Source organism: Eutrigla gurnardus (assembly GCF_963514095.1).
Source record: "Eutrigla gurnardus genome assembly, chromosome: 9".
NCBI lineage: Eukaryota > Metazoa > Chordata > Actinopteri > Perciformes > Triglidae > Eutrigla > Eutrigla gurnardus.
Window position 1 is genome coordinate 25,461,982 of NC_139923.1, and position 15,657 is coordinate 25,477,638.

At 45.9% G+C, this 15,657-nt stretch overlaps 3 protein-coding genes across 15 annotated transcripts in view; 2 read left to right on the plus strand and 1 right to left on the minus strand.

Annotated features, from left to right (window-relative positions):
- The window catches only part of fgd4a (FYVE, RhoGEF and PH domain containing 4a), a 42,096-nt gene extending 40,277 nt beyond the window's left edge, over positions 1-1,819 (plus strand). For all 12 annotated transcript variants that reach the window (XM_084017978.1, XM_084017983.1, XM_084017982.1 and 9 more), the window contains one exon: positions 50-1,819. In XM_084017978.1, the coding sequence (XP_083874104.1) occupies positions 50-319 (270 nt within the window). In that variant the 3' untranslated portion in view covers positions 320-1,819. The remainder of the gene's footprint in view (positions 1-49) is intronic.
- Positions 728-15,233, minus strand: nup205 (nucleoporin 205). 2 transcript variants are annotated; one of them, XM_084017971.1, is made up of 42 exons: positions 15,145-15,233; positions 14,063-14,205; positions 13,733-13,904; positions 13,395-13,539; positions 13,093-13,252; positions 12,786-13,014; positions 12,494-12,658; positions 12,194-12,369; positions 11,939-12,055; positions 11,621-11,758; positions 11,377-11,527; positions 10,860-11,065; positions 10,594-10,776; positions 10,428-10,478; positions 10,109-10,318; positions 9,773-10,010; positions 9,490-9,679; positions 9,164-9,284; positions 8,962-9,043; positions 8,656-8,820; positions 8,420-8,544; positions 8,174-8,288; positions 7,818-7,967; positions 7,635-7,709; positions 7,354-7,511; positions 7,198-7,278; positions 6,817-7,008; positions 6,412-6,613; positions 6,220-6,318; positions 5,957-6,102; positions 5,600-5,791; positions 5,395-5,516; positions 4,962-5,094; positions 4,678-4,804; positions 4,484-4,557; positions 4,246-4,374; positions 3,888-4,014; positions 3,477-3,649; positions 3,157-3,286; positions 2,885-3,013; positions 2,740-2,801; positions 728-2,625 (listed from the first exon to the last, which is right to left on the minus strand). In XM_084017971.1, the coding sequence occupies exons 1-42, from the start codon at positions 15,170-15,172 to the stop codon at positions 2,473-2,475; spliced, it is 5,964 nt and encodes a 1,987-aa protein (XP_083874097.1). In that variant the 5' UTR covers positions 15,173-15,233; the 3' UTR covers positions 728-2,472. The 2 variants fall into 2 exon arrangements, with proteins under 2 accessions (XP_083874097.1, XP_083874096.1); XM_084017970.1 differs by having other exon boundaries at positions 5,957-6,105.
- A 383-nt stretch (positions 15,234-15,616) lies between these two features.
- Positions 15,617-15,657, plus strand: part of agk (acylglycerol kinase) — a 3,594-nt gene continuing 3,553 nt past the window's right edge. Inside the window, exon 1 of the mRNA XM_084017991.1 lies at positions 15,617-15,657. This exon is cut by the window's right edge and continues 194 nt beyond it. The gene's annotated coding sequence lies outside the window, so the exon portion shown is untranslated.

Sequence of the window (15,657 nt, forward strand, 5' to 3'; positions counted from 1 at the left end):
TCCCCCTTTTATTTGAAATCCATCTAACCTCCCTGATTGTTCCCCACAGGACGTGAAGGCCCAGTGTACGATCCCCCTGCTGGGCTACTCTGTGGACGACACCGCCCGACCTACCGACCCCCCGGCCAGCTTCCGCCTCTCGCAGTCCAAGTCCACCCACAACTTCGCCGCCGAGAGCGAGGAGCTCAAGCAGCGCTGGCTGAAAGTGATTCGAGTGGCCGTGACGGGAGAAGTCCCAGAATACCCTCAGACCAACGGCGGCAGTGCCAACATGACGGACAAAAACAACACACAAGAAGGGAGCACCGATAGCTCATAAGGGCCGGATGTTGCAAATCTGCAGGGACTAAATGCAAAAAAGCTCTCCATGCTGTCCTTGAATCTTTAAGACAAGTGGAAAAGAAATCAGTGCTGGATAAGTGTCCTCTCCTGTTCCTGGATTTTTATCATGAACCCACACAAGAACTGCTGACTCACTGCTAGAGCTGTGCTGGATTACTAAAAAGGACAATGTCTGGTGCAATCAACACTAGAGCAGAGGGGCCTCAGGATTGATCCACTTCCCTCAAACAGGCACTATTAACTCACTATTTAATCTGCTCCTCTTGAGCCACCGGACTACCACAGACGTACACAGCGCCCTCTACAGGACGTGAATCAAGGCAAAAGGACGGTCCGAACTAAATCTGCTGGTGCTGTAACTCAACTGTGTACCTGTACAGTATAATTTTGTTGTTTTCATGTACAGAAATGAATCCCAAACGTTGTTTTTGATAACATAGAAAAACATTAAGTATGATATAAAGTATTTACAGTATTTTGCCCTTTCATTGCTTGAGAAGAAGATGTGGTTGGATAACGATGTTCTCGTCTCTCTTATTCCTCAATTCATCAACAATCTAATGTTCATCAAACACCGAATGCACGTCGGCTGATTCCACCTGCTTTGCAAATTGGCTGCACCCGTCCTCTAAGTGTGTCTTCTATGAAGCAAAGGAACTAATATGCTAATCAAACCAGTTTTAGATATATAGGCAGCTGACCATCGAAGGAATCAATCCTTTGGAGCGTAATGGGGAACACATCTCTATGATCTCACAGTATGTATCTTCATACATTCTCCGGACAAGGACAGTGCTGCTTGTATTATAATGGCAGGCTGCAATCATGTGTATTCTAAACGGCATCACGACTGATGGATGATTGAGGACGACGAAAGGGAAAATGCTCGTCTGACTGCAGGACATTCACGGACCGCGATTCACGAGGAGATCATCGTTTTTTTTTTCTATTTAATGCAAACGCAGAACAATCACAGATATAGCAAAGCTGGTGCAAGAGATGTAAATGTGTTTTTAATGCTGTAATTAAATGTATTATTTAAAGTAATTTATAGAGTATGAAAAGCATGATCTGTTAAAAGTAGCACAAATTTGTCCCCCCCCCCCCCCCCCTCCCCTCCTCCCGACTGTCAACTAAGAAGCCAGTAGGTAGATCTAATCTTTTCCGAGAGATGTTTTTCCCACCAACTCATCGAATGCGTCACGTCTTTCCTTCAGCGCGACGGCGATCAGTCACCGTCGGGACTGGACGGACTGACTTCATTCATGAGTTCCCCGTGTTCAGGATGTGCCAACCTCATTCCCCTCCTGAGTTTAAATAAAAACAAACAAAAAAAAAGAGCACAAAACCTTCCCGTCTGTAAGATCTGAATGTACATCCAGATTTTTATGTCCTCTCATCCCCTCCTCAAACGGTTTGAGAATCAGCGCACTTTACAGTCTTAAAGTGTACCTTTTAAGAAAATAAAACTATTAAATATGATGTTTGGATCTTTGTTGCTTTACCTACAATATTATAAGTGATTCAAACCAGTCCCACACCTCTGGTCATGCCAGTCATAGTAATGCTACTTTCACAAGGAAACGTTGTTTTGGTTCCTTGTTTTGCTTCTGATAAGATGCTTTTTCACAATGAGTCACCTCAGACGAACACATAAGAACAGATGAAGTCAGTATCTGTTGTTTCTGTAGCTTCTGACTAAAAACGAGAACATGCCAGCAAGGCGAAAATGTCACTGGAACAAAGAATCGTCTCAAACAGGAAGAACTTGATCTATTCTCGTGTTCTTTAGGTGGTTTGTTGTCAAGTTCACACGCATTTAACAGATTTAGAAAATGTTTATTTTCACACAAAAAAAAGAAAAAAAAGTTTAGAAAAATCAGACCAAAGAAAAGAATATCAAACTATCTTAACAAGTAAAAATTCCATAAGTGTTTTCTGCAAGTTACTTCTTTGCACAGTGCTAGTCAAACATAATCAGGGCTGCTCACACTGAATGCACCACGTGCTGCGCTGCCATTAACGTCCCACAATACTCGTTACTTTCAGGTGGTACTCGGCAGACGTTTTGACTCCATATCAAACCGTGAATTTGGGTCTCGGACAGTCTTTGTATTTGTGTTGCGTGTCTCAGCTTTTGGGCTGTCGGAGCAGCCCGCGGATCCTGCGAACCAGAGCCTGGATGAAGGTGTAGCGGGATCGGACCTGGCTGTACAAACTCTCCACCTCCAGCAGCTTCCTCTGCAGCGCCTCTCCGAAAGCTGCGGCCGTATCGCTCTTCAGCTGCAGTCATCGGAAATTAAATCAGGGATCAGAAACAATGTCGGCGGTACTTGATTGTCAGAGAGGCATTCAAAGTGTAGACACCATTACATGCCCACACGTGTTGTTTCTTACCAGGTCTAGATCTTGTTGGCTAACTCTGGATAGACCGAGGCCACGACCTCCGCCAAACGAATCTGAAGGACATAATATTTAAATTAATTACTTAAATCGAGCTAATTCCACATCCAAGGATTAGAAACATCAGCTTTCTTCTCACCGTCTGCAAGGCGAGATCTATACAAACTGGCTCCAGGCATCAGGGAGTCTTTGGGGTCGGCGGGCGTACAATGCAACAGGTAGTACTCCAGGTGGCGCCACAACACAAACAAACACGTCTCGATAACGTCTGAGGAAGAGGAAGGTCAAGGCATTTCACAGCATATTCATGACGGGGCATTTCTACATGTTATTCCATTGATTTTTAATCCTGGTGTGCTGAAAAACAAAACTGTAGTCCTGTGATCACAAGTGCAAAGGGCCAAAGGATACAGGAGCACAGGGCCAGCAGCTTGGCTCTGTTGTTGATGAGCTGGACCAGTCGTCTCTTGGCCAGCAAGCTCCTCTGAACTGATGAGATCTTCTCCACGCCTCCTGGGCCAGACACCAAGCCTTGACACAGCTGCAGAGAAGATGGTTAGAACTGAGGACAATGCATGCTGGGAGCCACAATGTCGCAAAAAAATAAGTTACTTTTTATAAATATCTTTGTTTACTTTAACGTTTAAAATTCAGGGGAAACCAGTTTGCTCTACGTGTACCACAGTGTGTTGCGTGTGAGACAGTGAGTCAGTGTATTGGCCCATCATTACCTCCTTCAGCTCCTCGGGAGGCAGCTGATCCAGGCTCTGTAGTTTGCCCAAGCTTTGTCTGTGACTCTGGTGGAAGCGGAAGAAGTCCGCAGCACTGTTCTTCAGCAGGTACAGGACCAGACCCAGGCTGGGGGCCCGGGAGTAAGCCATCGATGGCAAAGTGGACGAGAGATCTTAAAAAAAATAACAGGTTCAGTCCCATACTTGTAGAAGTGGATAAGTGCTGCTGGAAATAAAAGGCTAACTTCTGATGAAGCGAAATTCTGATCTGTCAGCTATAACATTAAAAAAAGGAGCATTTTTAGCACTTTTCACAACAATTCTGTTAAACAAACAAAAAAAGTTTGAAAGTATGGCTCGTGAGGCTAAATTCCCTTTCCTCTTCTTCAGTCCTGGCAGAATATCACTGACCTGTGCGTCCTCCGTCCCTGCCAGCTGGCTCGCTGCCCGACGGGCTGAACAGGCAGATGCTGAACTGGGCCTGCGCTGAGCTTTGCAGCAGCAGGGTCTGGCAGTACTCCATGATGTTAGCACACACCTGGGTACAGAGGACAGGAACGGTCAGGTCACTGACAACACTGATGAACAATCATGACGATGCATACAAGACTCAACACGTATCCCTTTACCCTCACAGTCTATTATCAGTTGTAATACGTGGAAGGTATACTTCTTAATAAAAAGGCACAAATTCCATTTCAAATATTCACAAATACACCCTCACTATGCATCTCTCACTACTTCATTTACAGAGGACATTGGTTCCGACCTGCTGCATGGCCACCTCCATCTCCTCTCGCCTCTCTGCCGAGTCTCCGGGTGAAGAAATCTCGGCCTGCTTCAGCAGCCTCTCCCGCTCACTCCCCGCCAGACGGCCAAGCAGGGACAGACAGAGACGCTGAAAGCAAGGAGAAGAGACGCATCACCAACTACAACTCACACATTATCGCAGGGATACAGAAACACATCTGCACTATACAAGATACAAGCGATGGCAGATGTCTAACCTGGAATCTGTTGATGTGTCCCTGGAACTCCATAAGAGCAGCACTGTGTACTTCCCCACCCGTCTCAAGGGCACCTTGAGACACAGCAGTACATTTACAACAGTATTCATGCAGTGGATACATGGTTAGTACAGTGGGAATGGATACATATTATAGATAGCAGAGTGAAGAGAATAAGGAGTGTAGTATTGTACCTGGCAGAGCCGTCTTACTGATGATGCCAGTAAGCAGAGAGAGCTCCTGCAAAGCTCCCATACTGAGCTCCTGACAGCGCAACAGAGACTGAATGGTGTCGGCATGCACTATCAGCCACTGGAGAACCTACAACCACAGAAGAAGAGAAGGTAAGAATGTAACTGCAGTGTATGCAATATTTTCCACAATCAATAACATACAGACTTTTAAGATTTCCAAGGTGAAAATTAAATATATAAAAAGGTAAGGGTTGTACTTGTATTATCATTAGTTGTGTGCTCACCTGTGCCGCCCCCTGTTGGTGATTCATGGTGGTAGAGGTCAGGATCACCTGAAAGAGCCTCAAGGTGGGTAAGAGAATCTGCCTGTAGCGGTCCATAGGGCTGGGGATGAAGCCTGACGGGTCCCTCATCACCCTGAAACCCACCAGGGAACAGACACACATTTAGGTAATGCTATAAATAGACACCATAACAACAACCATCATCTGAACAAGGCATACGTTACTGGCTCACTATACTCACACTTTTAATTGTGTTGCTATATTGAGGGATCACAATCACAACAAATACTAATCTTATTCTTTACACTGATCTGGTGGTAATCAGGTTTGAATGGAAGAAATGTACTTCTTTTAGGGACAAATTTATATCCACTATATTTCCCATGATAAAAACACTTGGAAGTTACTACACCACCACTTTCCACATCGTTACCTGTGTGCATCGCTGTCAGGTACCATGTCGAACACCTGACACTCGATCAGCTGTGCCACCAGCCCACAGCGCAGCAGCTCCACGGCTCCCTGACCCGTCTTCGCCACGCGAGTCAGCAGCGCCTGACAAAAGGAAATGTTGTACCTTCACAATCTTGTACCCGCAGACAGATCCTATCACACTGAAACTGTGCACATCTGCTCACCATCTTGCTCTCGTAGATGTAAAGCGGTTTGAGTAGTGGCGGCTGAGGTGTGAGCAGGCTCTGCAGGGCGACGTCGTCCTGTCTCAGGCTCTCCACTAACGAGCGCAGGTAGCCACTGTTACAGATGTAAACCATCCACTGATTCTGTCGGTCTATGGACAGGATCCGGTCCAGCACCGCCAGAGCCAACATCTGACACACAGAGGAGACAAAGCAGGCGATTAAATAGAAAGCCTGTCTGTAAATATGAGGAGGAGCTATTTAGAATGGATTTATCTCACGTATCTTCTCAACAGAACTATGTAATTCCATATGCATTAAATTCTACACGCCTACACCATATGATGAGGCTCTTACCCTGCTTATTTCATGGCCATCACAGGCGTCCCGACACACCACCTCCATGAGAGACTTGCCATAGCTCTCAATGATAGCGAGGTTCTCTCTCTGCAGTTTGGAGAAACCATCTTCAGGAGCTGTGAGACGCTCCCACATAGCTTTCCCTGCTGGAGGAGAGAAGAGGGAGAATATAAGAAAATAACACATTTTGAAATAATCAGAGGTCCATATTATGCTTGCTCTGCATATTTCCTGTCTGTATTAATGTTTCTGTGTAGTACCTGTCTGCAGAGTGTCTGGTTCTTCAGGTTTCTGGGCAATTTGAAGGTAGTACAGTAGGGAGCCATACAGGTGAGCACGCAGACGCTGGTATCCACCTCCTTTAAATGTAGACAATATCATATATTTTAGCATAAAGGGTTCTCCTTGCAACACATTCCATGTGAGAAATGTTGGTTTACGTCATCACTAACCAGTAGAAAGGATGAAATCCAGCAGCTTCCGGAGAATCAGGTGCAGGGCTGAGTTGGCGATGGAGGCGAAGCCTGAGGATGCTTCTAATCCCGCCCCTTGCTGCTGCTCAGACAGGACCGATTGGCTGAGGTGGGCTGTCAAAGTGAAGACTGCCCCAGCAACAATGGGCATCAGTTCTCCTGCTGCGTCCTCAGATAACACCTGGGAAATGCACATCAACACTTACATGTAGTAACCTACAGATTCAAGGTCATTGACGTTCAGGACACCCTTGAAGGGTGAAACCTACTATGAGTTTGGGGTGATTAAAACATGCATTACTGCATTCAAAACACAATAAGAAAGTCCATGTAGCTATTTTTAAAGCAGATTCCATCCTCCATGTGACAAACATCCTCCCTGACCTTATCATGCAGGTCTAGCAGCAAGTCTCTGATGATGAGCTGCCGGTCATCAGCAGGTATGAGATCAGCAGGGCAGGCGGTCAGCAGCGTCTCCACCAGGCTCCTCCAGGACCGCAGCGCATGTCGCTTTGCACTCAAACTCCTACGGACACGATTGCGCTCCACCACCTGCTGCAGGATGGAGTTCACCTCCTAGAAGAACAGCAGCAGGGACAAAGATGAATGAATGAATCTCTAAAAGACTCACGGCATGTTTTCAATCACAACAAAGGAGTCATTTTTAAAATTTGATTTGGAAGTTGGAAACCATATAAATAAAATATAAACATAAACATGCTGCTAAATGATACACAAAAGGGCCTTTAGTTTTAGTTCACTCACCTCCATCAACAGGGGCCTCTGTCCAATGGCTGCCATTCCCTGCAGTGCATTCACCTCAGCGACCAGCACTCTGTGTAACAACTATGAACAAAACATGACACATCAGTAAAAGAAGAACACAACGGGGAAAATGACACGTCGAACCCAGAGACCTACCTTAACATTACACACGGTGTGTCCTTGCTCATTGACATGCTCACAGTTGGCGATCACCTGCTCGATCTGAGTGCGCTCGAAGAAGTCCAGCTGCAGCAGCTCAGGCATGTCCTGACTGAAATCGATGGCGTCCAGCACACTCAGCAACTTCCTGCGCACTGATGGCATCAAACAAGGACAAGATGACAGTTAAAGACAAACCCAATCTGATATTTTAAAACAACTAAATTATTCAAATGATCAAGTGATTTCATTTAAATGTGTACTAAGGTGGCACAAACCTTTAGAAACTGTATCAAAATGCAGGAACCCGCTGACTGATCTGGTTTCTTCTTCCATTCCTGATTCCCCATCAGCTAAAAAAAAGAGAATGATGAGATTCTTGAGAGTGTGATCACGACTTCAGTATATTCATCAGAGAATGGCCGGACCTGAAATCTGTTAAAACCACGTAGGAGATATACCTGTGAGTTGAGTGTGTGGCTGGTCATCCAGCAGGAGGCTGACGAGGCGTTGTGTATGTGAACGCTGGCGGTTCAGCGAGGTCACTCTCAGCTCGATGGCGGCCGTTTTCATGAGCCAAGACATCTGGGAGAGGGCGGCGATCTGATTACCTGAGGAGAGCAGAAAGTAGATACGAGGCAATGAACATAAAAGACGATCCACTTTCGCTATATGTTAATAAAGGCACACGTTCACATTTTAATCAGTGGCATACTGTACACAGCTTTGTAATACTTCAATCATTATTTCTTCATCACATCCCTTATGGTTTTGTTATTATATATTTCAGGGGGATCAGTCGAGACCCTGGACTCACTGGGCAGGATGAAGGGTAGGTGCTGCAGGTGAGAGAACAGGAAGTCCTGGCTCGTCCTCAAATAGCGCATGGTGGGTCCTGATGTGTCTGGACAGGCACACAGCTGGTAGATCACCTGAGAGAGGGAGCCAATGACAGCGACGCGTAAACAACAACAACAATAAAAATCAGACCACACTCAAATTCCATTCAACCTATTGGCTTAAAAAATGGAAACTTGAATTGTTAGTAGAGGATGAGGAGTACCTGGTAGCAGAGCTCAGCCAGGTGAGGGGCCTGCTGTGTGAGTACAGGTCCTGATCTCCTCTCAGTGCCTCTCTGCAGCAGACTCAGGATGGCATGCAAGCAGCTCCGTGGACATCCCAACACACCTGTAACGCAGGAATGAACCGTCAACTGAAGGATAACACTCAACAGATCCCCACAAATATTGCTAAGAGCCACCAAAACGAACATGCCAACAACTCAAGCTGTGGTCTGACCTGGGTCCTGGAGGTTGGTGGAGGACACCGGCTTCTTGACTTCATAGCCCAAAAGATACAAGGCTAGATTTGGCGTCTTGAGCTCCAAGGAGGTGATGAGCAGGTTCAGCATGTGGATCTGTGTCTCATGCCGGATTCTTGCCACCTTCTTTTGTTGGTCTGCGCCTGGAAGTTTGGGGGGAATGAAATAGATGAGTTTGAGCTTGAGCAGTTATACAGATGCAGAGATACACAGGTTTGGCTTTCACAGTTTTGAAACAATTTAGTTTTCAGGCTGATGAAAGTTAAATAAGACGTCTCTCTCACCATCTCCGTTCTCTGCTCCCTCCTCGGCCTCTTCACTGTCCAGACACTCCACAAAGCCTGCCATCAGCTTGTCACTCACAGACTAAGGGACGGAAACAAAAATGTATCTGAACTTCGGGGTTTATGTCATCAAATTGTTCATGTTATCGAAGGGTTAATCTGCAAGCTTTGTATATATTAGTTAGTTGAGACTTCTAAATACCTGGTCGTGTGTGAAATCTCCCACCAGCCTCGTCTGAATGTTGGGGTAGTTGGCGATGCGACGCAGGATCTTGGCGCTCTGAAAGGCAGCCTCTGGGTTGGAGCTGCTGTGGTACAGATACCTGCAAGGGACATATAACCATTAAATTATACTCATTCTGAATAGAATAGCCTTCTCAAGAGTTGAATGAGGTTTTAATTGGTTTCCTCTCTAACGAGTAAAGCATGAAGAGATACAGGAACGTGTTATACGAGAACAGACTCAACAAAAAGCACAACAGTGGCATCAATATCAATTAGTCTGTATTAAAACCTGGATGACCTTACCTGGCAATATTGACAATGTGATCCGCCCGTCGAGTTTGAGGACTGACCCCCTGAATGAGCTGCTCCAAGGGGGAAACCAGCAGGGAGGCCTGACTCTCCCTAAGAAGGTCCATGAACACCACCTGCTTCTGCAGAGCCAAGTCCAGCAGGCACAGGCAGTGCAGCACCGCCGACTCCAAGTGCTTCTTCCCTGTACACGAAGAGTAACGCAGCATGTTGTCAGAATGAACACATACACACAAGATCTTTATATCTGTGACAGCAGCAGCAGATGTTCCCTCACCAGGGAACGGGGCATAGGTGTCCAGTTGGCGTACACCCTCCTCCAGCAGGCTGAGGCAGAGTGCCAGCATCGGCGAGTCGTTGAGCAGGTGGAACATGATGCTGTGGCCGGGGGGTTTGTAGGCCGCGACCTGCTCGCCCTGCAGCTCAACCACTTCCTGGACAAAGTCTGACGGCTGGGGCTCGTAGTCCCGCAGCAGCTTGTGGAACACCTCCAGGACAGCATCCGCAACCTCCCACTGAGAGATGGGAAATATGGGAAAACAAAGGGAACAGATGTTTGTGTAGTTCAAAGAGCATACACGCATGCTGCACATGTCTTGGCCTTGTCACTGACCTTCTCAGCTGGATGGTGGTATGCTCTGGTGGGGAAGGGGAGGAACACCGAGTCACGCAGGAAGTTCAGGTAGGGCTGAAAGCCTGGCACGCGGAGCCCTGCCCCTAAATTATTGGGCAGGCTGCTCTCGACCAATGTGCTGATCAGATGACAGAAGCCTCGCGTCAGTGGATACTCCTCACATTTGGACTCGATCTCATTTAACTCCACCTGAGAGCCAAACCAACAAAGAGTCAGAACGTTTGCAACCCAGATGAGCATCTCCTGACAGGTGAATGTTTGAACAGGATGTGAGTAGTGTGCATCACAATCGACTCACTTCGATTCCAGCTGCCTGCCTCTGTCCTGGGGCTCGCACCGTCTGAAGGATCTGAAAGTCATGAAGTCAGACAACTTAAAATATGACACAAACATACCTGAAAACACAGCAAGTATACAGTCTCCTTGTAAAAAAGATTGTTCTATCTCATTTATTAAAGGTTAACCTGTGTGTATTCCAGTGACTGCCAGAGTGAAGCAGCGATCTCTGGTGACTTCCCAAAGGCTGCCAGGCAGTGCAGGAGTTCAGCCTTCAAGACGGGAGGAACGCTGCACTGTAGCAAACCCAGCATCACCACAACTGGTGTCCACTGGGGATGTTCACACAACGCCAGGCGAGCATTTTCACTCTAGGGAAAGAAAACATCATCACATTGTAATCCATGTAATGTGAAAACATAATGAAATACGCCTCATCGACCTTGTTCCGTACCCATGTAATGATGGTTGTGAGCAACTGCAAAAATGAGGTAAGCCCTTCCAGCTCTCTTTGGGTGATGCCCCTTAGTGGTGGGTGGCGGTACTGCGATGCGTCTGGATTTGGAAAGTCTCGCCGCAGGTTCTCATGGTAGAGCATAAGGGAGTGAAAAAAGTGTTCCCAAGACACCGGGCTGCCTGAAACGCCCTGGATGTTGTCACCTACAGACATGTACACGAAGTTAGTTGGCATTCATTTGGATATGTTTATAAATAAATCAATAGGCTTTTAGAATCTAGTGTTTATATCACCTACATTTTAAAGTGTCTAAGTGCTTCATGTTCTATTGAACAGCCACAAAAATAGTCCATACTCTAATGGCAGAATTTCCCAAACCAGATTACCACAAAATCTAAATTTGTCCTTGCCATGATGTCCATCTGTTGTTTCAATTTAAGATAAAAATAGGTTTATTTCAATTAAATCCCAACCTTCTTAAGTCTGTCTCATGATAACAACAATCTGCTCTTACTGTGTGTGGCTCCGTTGATTTTAAGCAGACTGAAGGCGTAGTGTGCACACTGAGGACCGTTGGCGAGCCCTTTCAGCATACGGAGATAGGGGATATAGAGAGTGGAGGGCAGGAGGTCTCCCATCTGACGCACAAACTTGGACAGAACCACCTGCATTAAAGCACACAAGAGAAAAACTTTCAACATCAAGAATTAAATGATCAACCAGGTGTGTAACCAGGTTCAAGCAAATGCAACTCTTACCTGTTTGTGTGGAGGCCTTTGCAGCGCCATTCCCAGGTAGGATCCCTGCAGGGAGGTGTGTTGGAGGGACTCTGTGGGACACCAGAACTCCACACCCAACTCCAGACTAAATGAGTCCTTACTGTAAAACTCTCCGATCTGGAAAGACAAAGAAGCAACCGACACTGTTACAAACTCAAACACACAGTGTCACACCACTGCAGCTACGGCAGCTTATTCTCCTCCTGCTTAGTACCTCTATTTTAATATCATTAAAAGTTAAAAGGTGATGTTGCCGATGCCGATATGTGTGCGCATGCGACTGCAAAAAATACTGACGAGGATCATGAGGTGGTCCAAGTCCTTGCGTAACGATGATGGAAGCTCGCTGTCCATCTGTAGGGACATGTTCACCAGACGGGCATCCTCGTCAGCACGGTTACGAAGCTGTTTCACCTACAAATACAACAAAAACACGTTAAATAAGTTAATCAGGATGCAAAATAACCATCAGGAGACGAGCTGACAAATAACATGACATACACGCCCTCTTAATTATAGGCATTGGTCGTGGACACGTGTCGCATCTCTCACCTTCATTGGCATGAGGGCCAGGAAGTCTGTGATGAGTGAATGGAGGCGGCGGATGTAAAACTCTTCCTGGGCAAAACTCTCACATCCCAGGACGCCCTCCCTCATAAACAAGAAGACGTCTCCCAGCAGAGCCTGGTCAGCCAGAACCTCGTCTGCCTCGGTGAACTCAACCAGGGCTGCACAGCACACAAATACAAATATACCACATATGAGGTAGCCATCTTTGAGACCTCATATTATTTCCAGAGCTCTTCAGCTAGAAGGCATACTGAATGCATATCTAAGAGATAAGGGCCTTACCACATCCCTGTGGTAGCTGAGAAAGAGCCCTCAGAGACAGAGCCCAGGCCAGTCGACACACAGCCTGCAGACCTGGAAGCTTCCACGCCTGGCTGTCCATCAGACGGTTGTGCACTGCAGCCACATACTGCCTCTCAGTCAGCAATGGCAGCGCCTGGATCAGGTCTAGAGGAACACGGAGACAACCCTTCACTAGCTGTAGAAGAAAAACACTGAATCTAATGTAGTATGATGAAGTGGATTTCATCAAAGTTGAATTTATACACATTATATGTATTTAACAGCTTCTCACCTTCTCTATCTTCTGTTCCCTGTTCTACGAAGCTAACGTCCAGGCAATAAAGTAGTGCCATGACCAGAGCCAGGTTCACGCTGTCCAATGAGCCATCAGCTTGAGCCGTCACTGTCTCCAAGTGACCAATAAGAGCCAGGGTGTCATCTTTAGACAAAGGAGATTGGCAAGTCCATGAAAACAGGCTGTCTGCCAGGGCCTGCCGGGATTCTTTAATAAGGTCAGAGACCTGCAGAGAAGAGAGGGAGTTAAATGTTGTCCATATTCAACTTCCCTTTATTCTTCTACACAACGGATTTGCTCGCACCTCTTTCCTGTGCTTCTCATTGCCCAGACCACGCTCCTCCTGCAGTCGTTCAAACTCCCGTGTCACATTGATCTCCGACACCAAGGACAGGATGCGTTTGGTCAGACCCTGGATCATTAATTCATCTGTAAAACGTGTCGTCAAAGCCACAAGCTCTCCACTGAGAAAGAAAACAAACAGCAGCACAGGTCAATGACACATTGGTATTTATAACAAAAACTAACAACGGGACAATAACATGCTCATCATGTGGACAGTTAAAAACACATTGAATTTACTACTTGGATAGATAGGATTATTACCTCAGGTCCAGGGTGAAGGTCTTGCCATGGCGTGACTGGATGAGTGTGCGCAGGGAGTTGGCCACACAAAGCTTTCCATCCCAGTAGAGCAGCACAGCTACTAAACCTCGTGTCAGGCCTGGAAAATGAGGCTGCTGTTGCTCACCTGGAGACAGATTCAGAGAATTAATCGGGTGAAACTTCTCCGTCATCTACTCGAAGACATGCAAGACTTTGTCTCTGAATCATGGGTTTAATCGGGACAAAACAAAATATCACATAATCCACACAAATTTTACGAGATAAATTCCTTTATAACTTTGCTGACAAGCCGTGACTTTTGCTTATGAAGACGTTACCTGCCAACAGAAGCTCCAAAGCTGCTAGCTCTCCAATATCAAACAAATCGCTGAGGATGAAGGCCTCTGAGAGAAGCTGCTCTGGAAGGAGCCGTGAACCCTGCTGACCTTGGATGGAGATGCCTTCTGTGCTGGCTTTACGCACCTTCTCTCTCTGCTCGGCACTCTTTGGCTGAAAATTAAGACCAGGCCAGAGGTTATTAATATTTGAGCATCACAACACACTCAATATAAAAAATGAGTCTGTCTGTCGTTGCAAAAACACTATTGCATTATTGACATTTTTAATGACAATCATTACAAATGATGTGTTTGTGCACAGCATCTCACCGGGTTCTTATAGAGCGAGAGAAAGAGCGGTTTGTGTTTTTTCAGCTGCAGGTCGAGGAGGTGGACGCTCTCCGGCTGTCTCCTCAACACCGCCCCGTCCACCGTCTCCCACAGCTCCTTCAGCGGCCCCCACAGACTGGCTCCTGGGTATTTAAATGGATTATCAAAGGTCTTGTATCAGGTGTGTTCGTTTCTTATAAGCATGTTTAGCAATGAGTGGTATCACTTGCTTTGTGCTTTTGTTCTTATATCTCATATAATGAGTGATTCTGCTGAATGCTGCACTCGTACTTGACCTTAAATTTGGCAAAGGTCAAATTTTATTGTGGCAATTTAATTTGAAAAAAAAAATATCTGATGTAAATGGACAGTTGGGGCTGAGCCTGTGACTTTCCTGATCTTGGCATTGTGAAGCTCTTAATTACGGACAGTAAGAAAAAGCACTTAGTACAAATGCTGGTGTATAAACACCATGCAGACTGATGATGAAACACGGACATGTAATTGACAGCAACTTACAATAACAAAGAAAGAACCTTTTACAAAGCCTCATTATTTAATTATACTTTGTATTAAACACTCCTGGGATGTTTAGCAACTAACACTGATTCACTGTCTATTAACAGGTGTATTGTAAACCAGTTTAACAGCATCTCAGTGATGCCAAACATTTCATTTGCTGGTTCCAAGTCAGTTTGTTTCGGTTTCATTTCGAGGAAAGTAAAACTGATCTGCTGACCCATCTGACAGGAGCAGCGTCAGAGAAGGCGTATAGTCCGTACGGCATTTGTTCTACTGTGTAAACGTGTTTAACCGCTCGGTGCGACGTTAAGCTTGTTTGCCCACCGAATAACTGTTTAACCGCTAAACTAGCTAACCCAACGTTTACTTGCGGGCTATGCTAAGTTAGCCTAGCAGTCTGAAATTGAGTGAACCACCACCATGTGGCGAAAACATGTCATGCGACACAACCGGCGCTAAGAAAACGAATTTTACGTGTTTATTTGTGAAATACCAATCACCAGCAACTGCTAGGATTCAACAAAACTGAGCTCCTTAATGGTAAAAAATATATTTCATACCCGAATTTACCGCCATCTGCGCCGCCATGATACACTCGGAAAATCGGACAGGAGCCTGCTCTGAGTTTGTGCCGGTGTGAAATTTAAAATGATAAATTATCTAAACGCCTTTTGTTAACATTTGCTCCAATAAAAATCACCAGTTCTACTTAAATGTAAATATATGGTAATTATGTCGGTATATTAGTTCAAATAATGGCCGTATTTCTGTATCATCCCTGCAGGCGAGGTCCTCGCAGCCGTTGGATGAGGCCGTCTAGCTAGATGGGAATTGTAGTTTACTAATGCAGATTCACTCAATAAGTCATTTAAGTTGAATTACAGTAGGTTTATTTAATCTGTTCCCTCTCTAAATAATATTTTCCACCTGAATTTGACATAGCGATCCTCGTGTTGCCTCTAAAAGCGTTAAGGAACAAAAAGCTGCGCCAACATTGGTTCCGCCCTGTGTTCGGCCGACTGTTTTCATGTTGCACCACCACGTCCTTCCACGCTCCGTCCGCCTGACAGTTG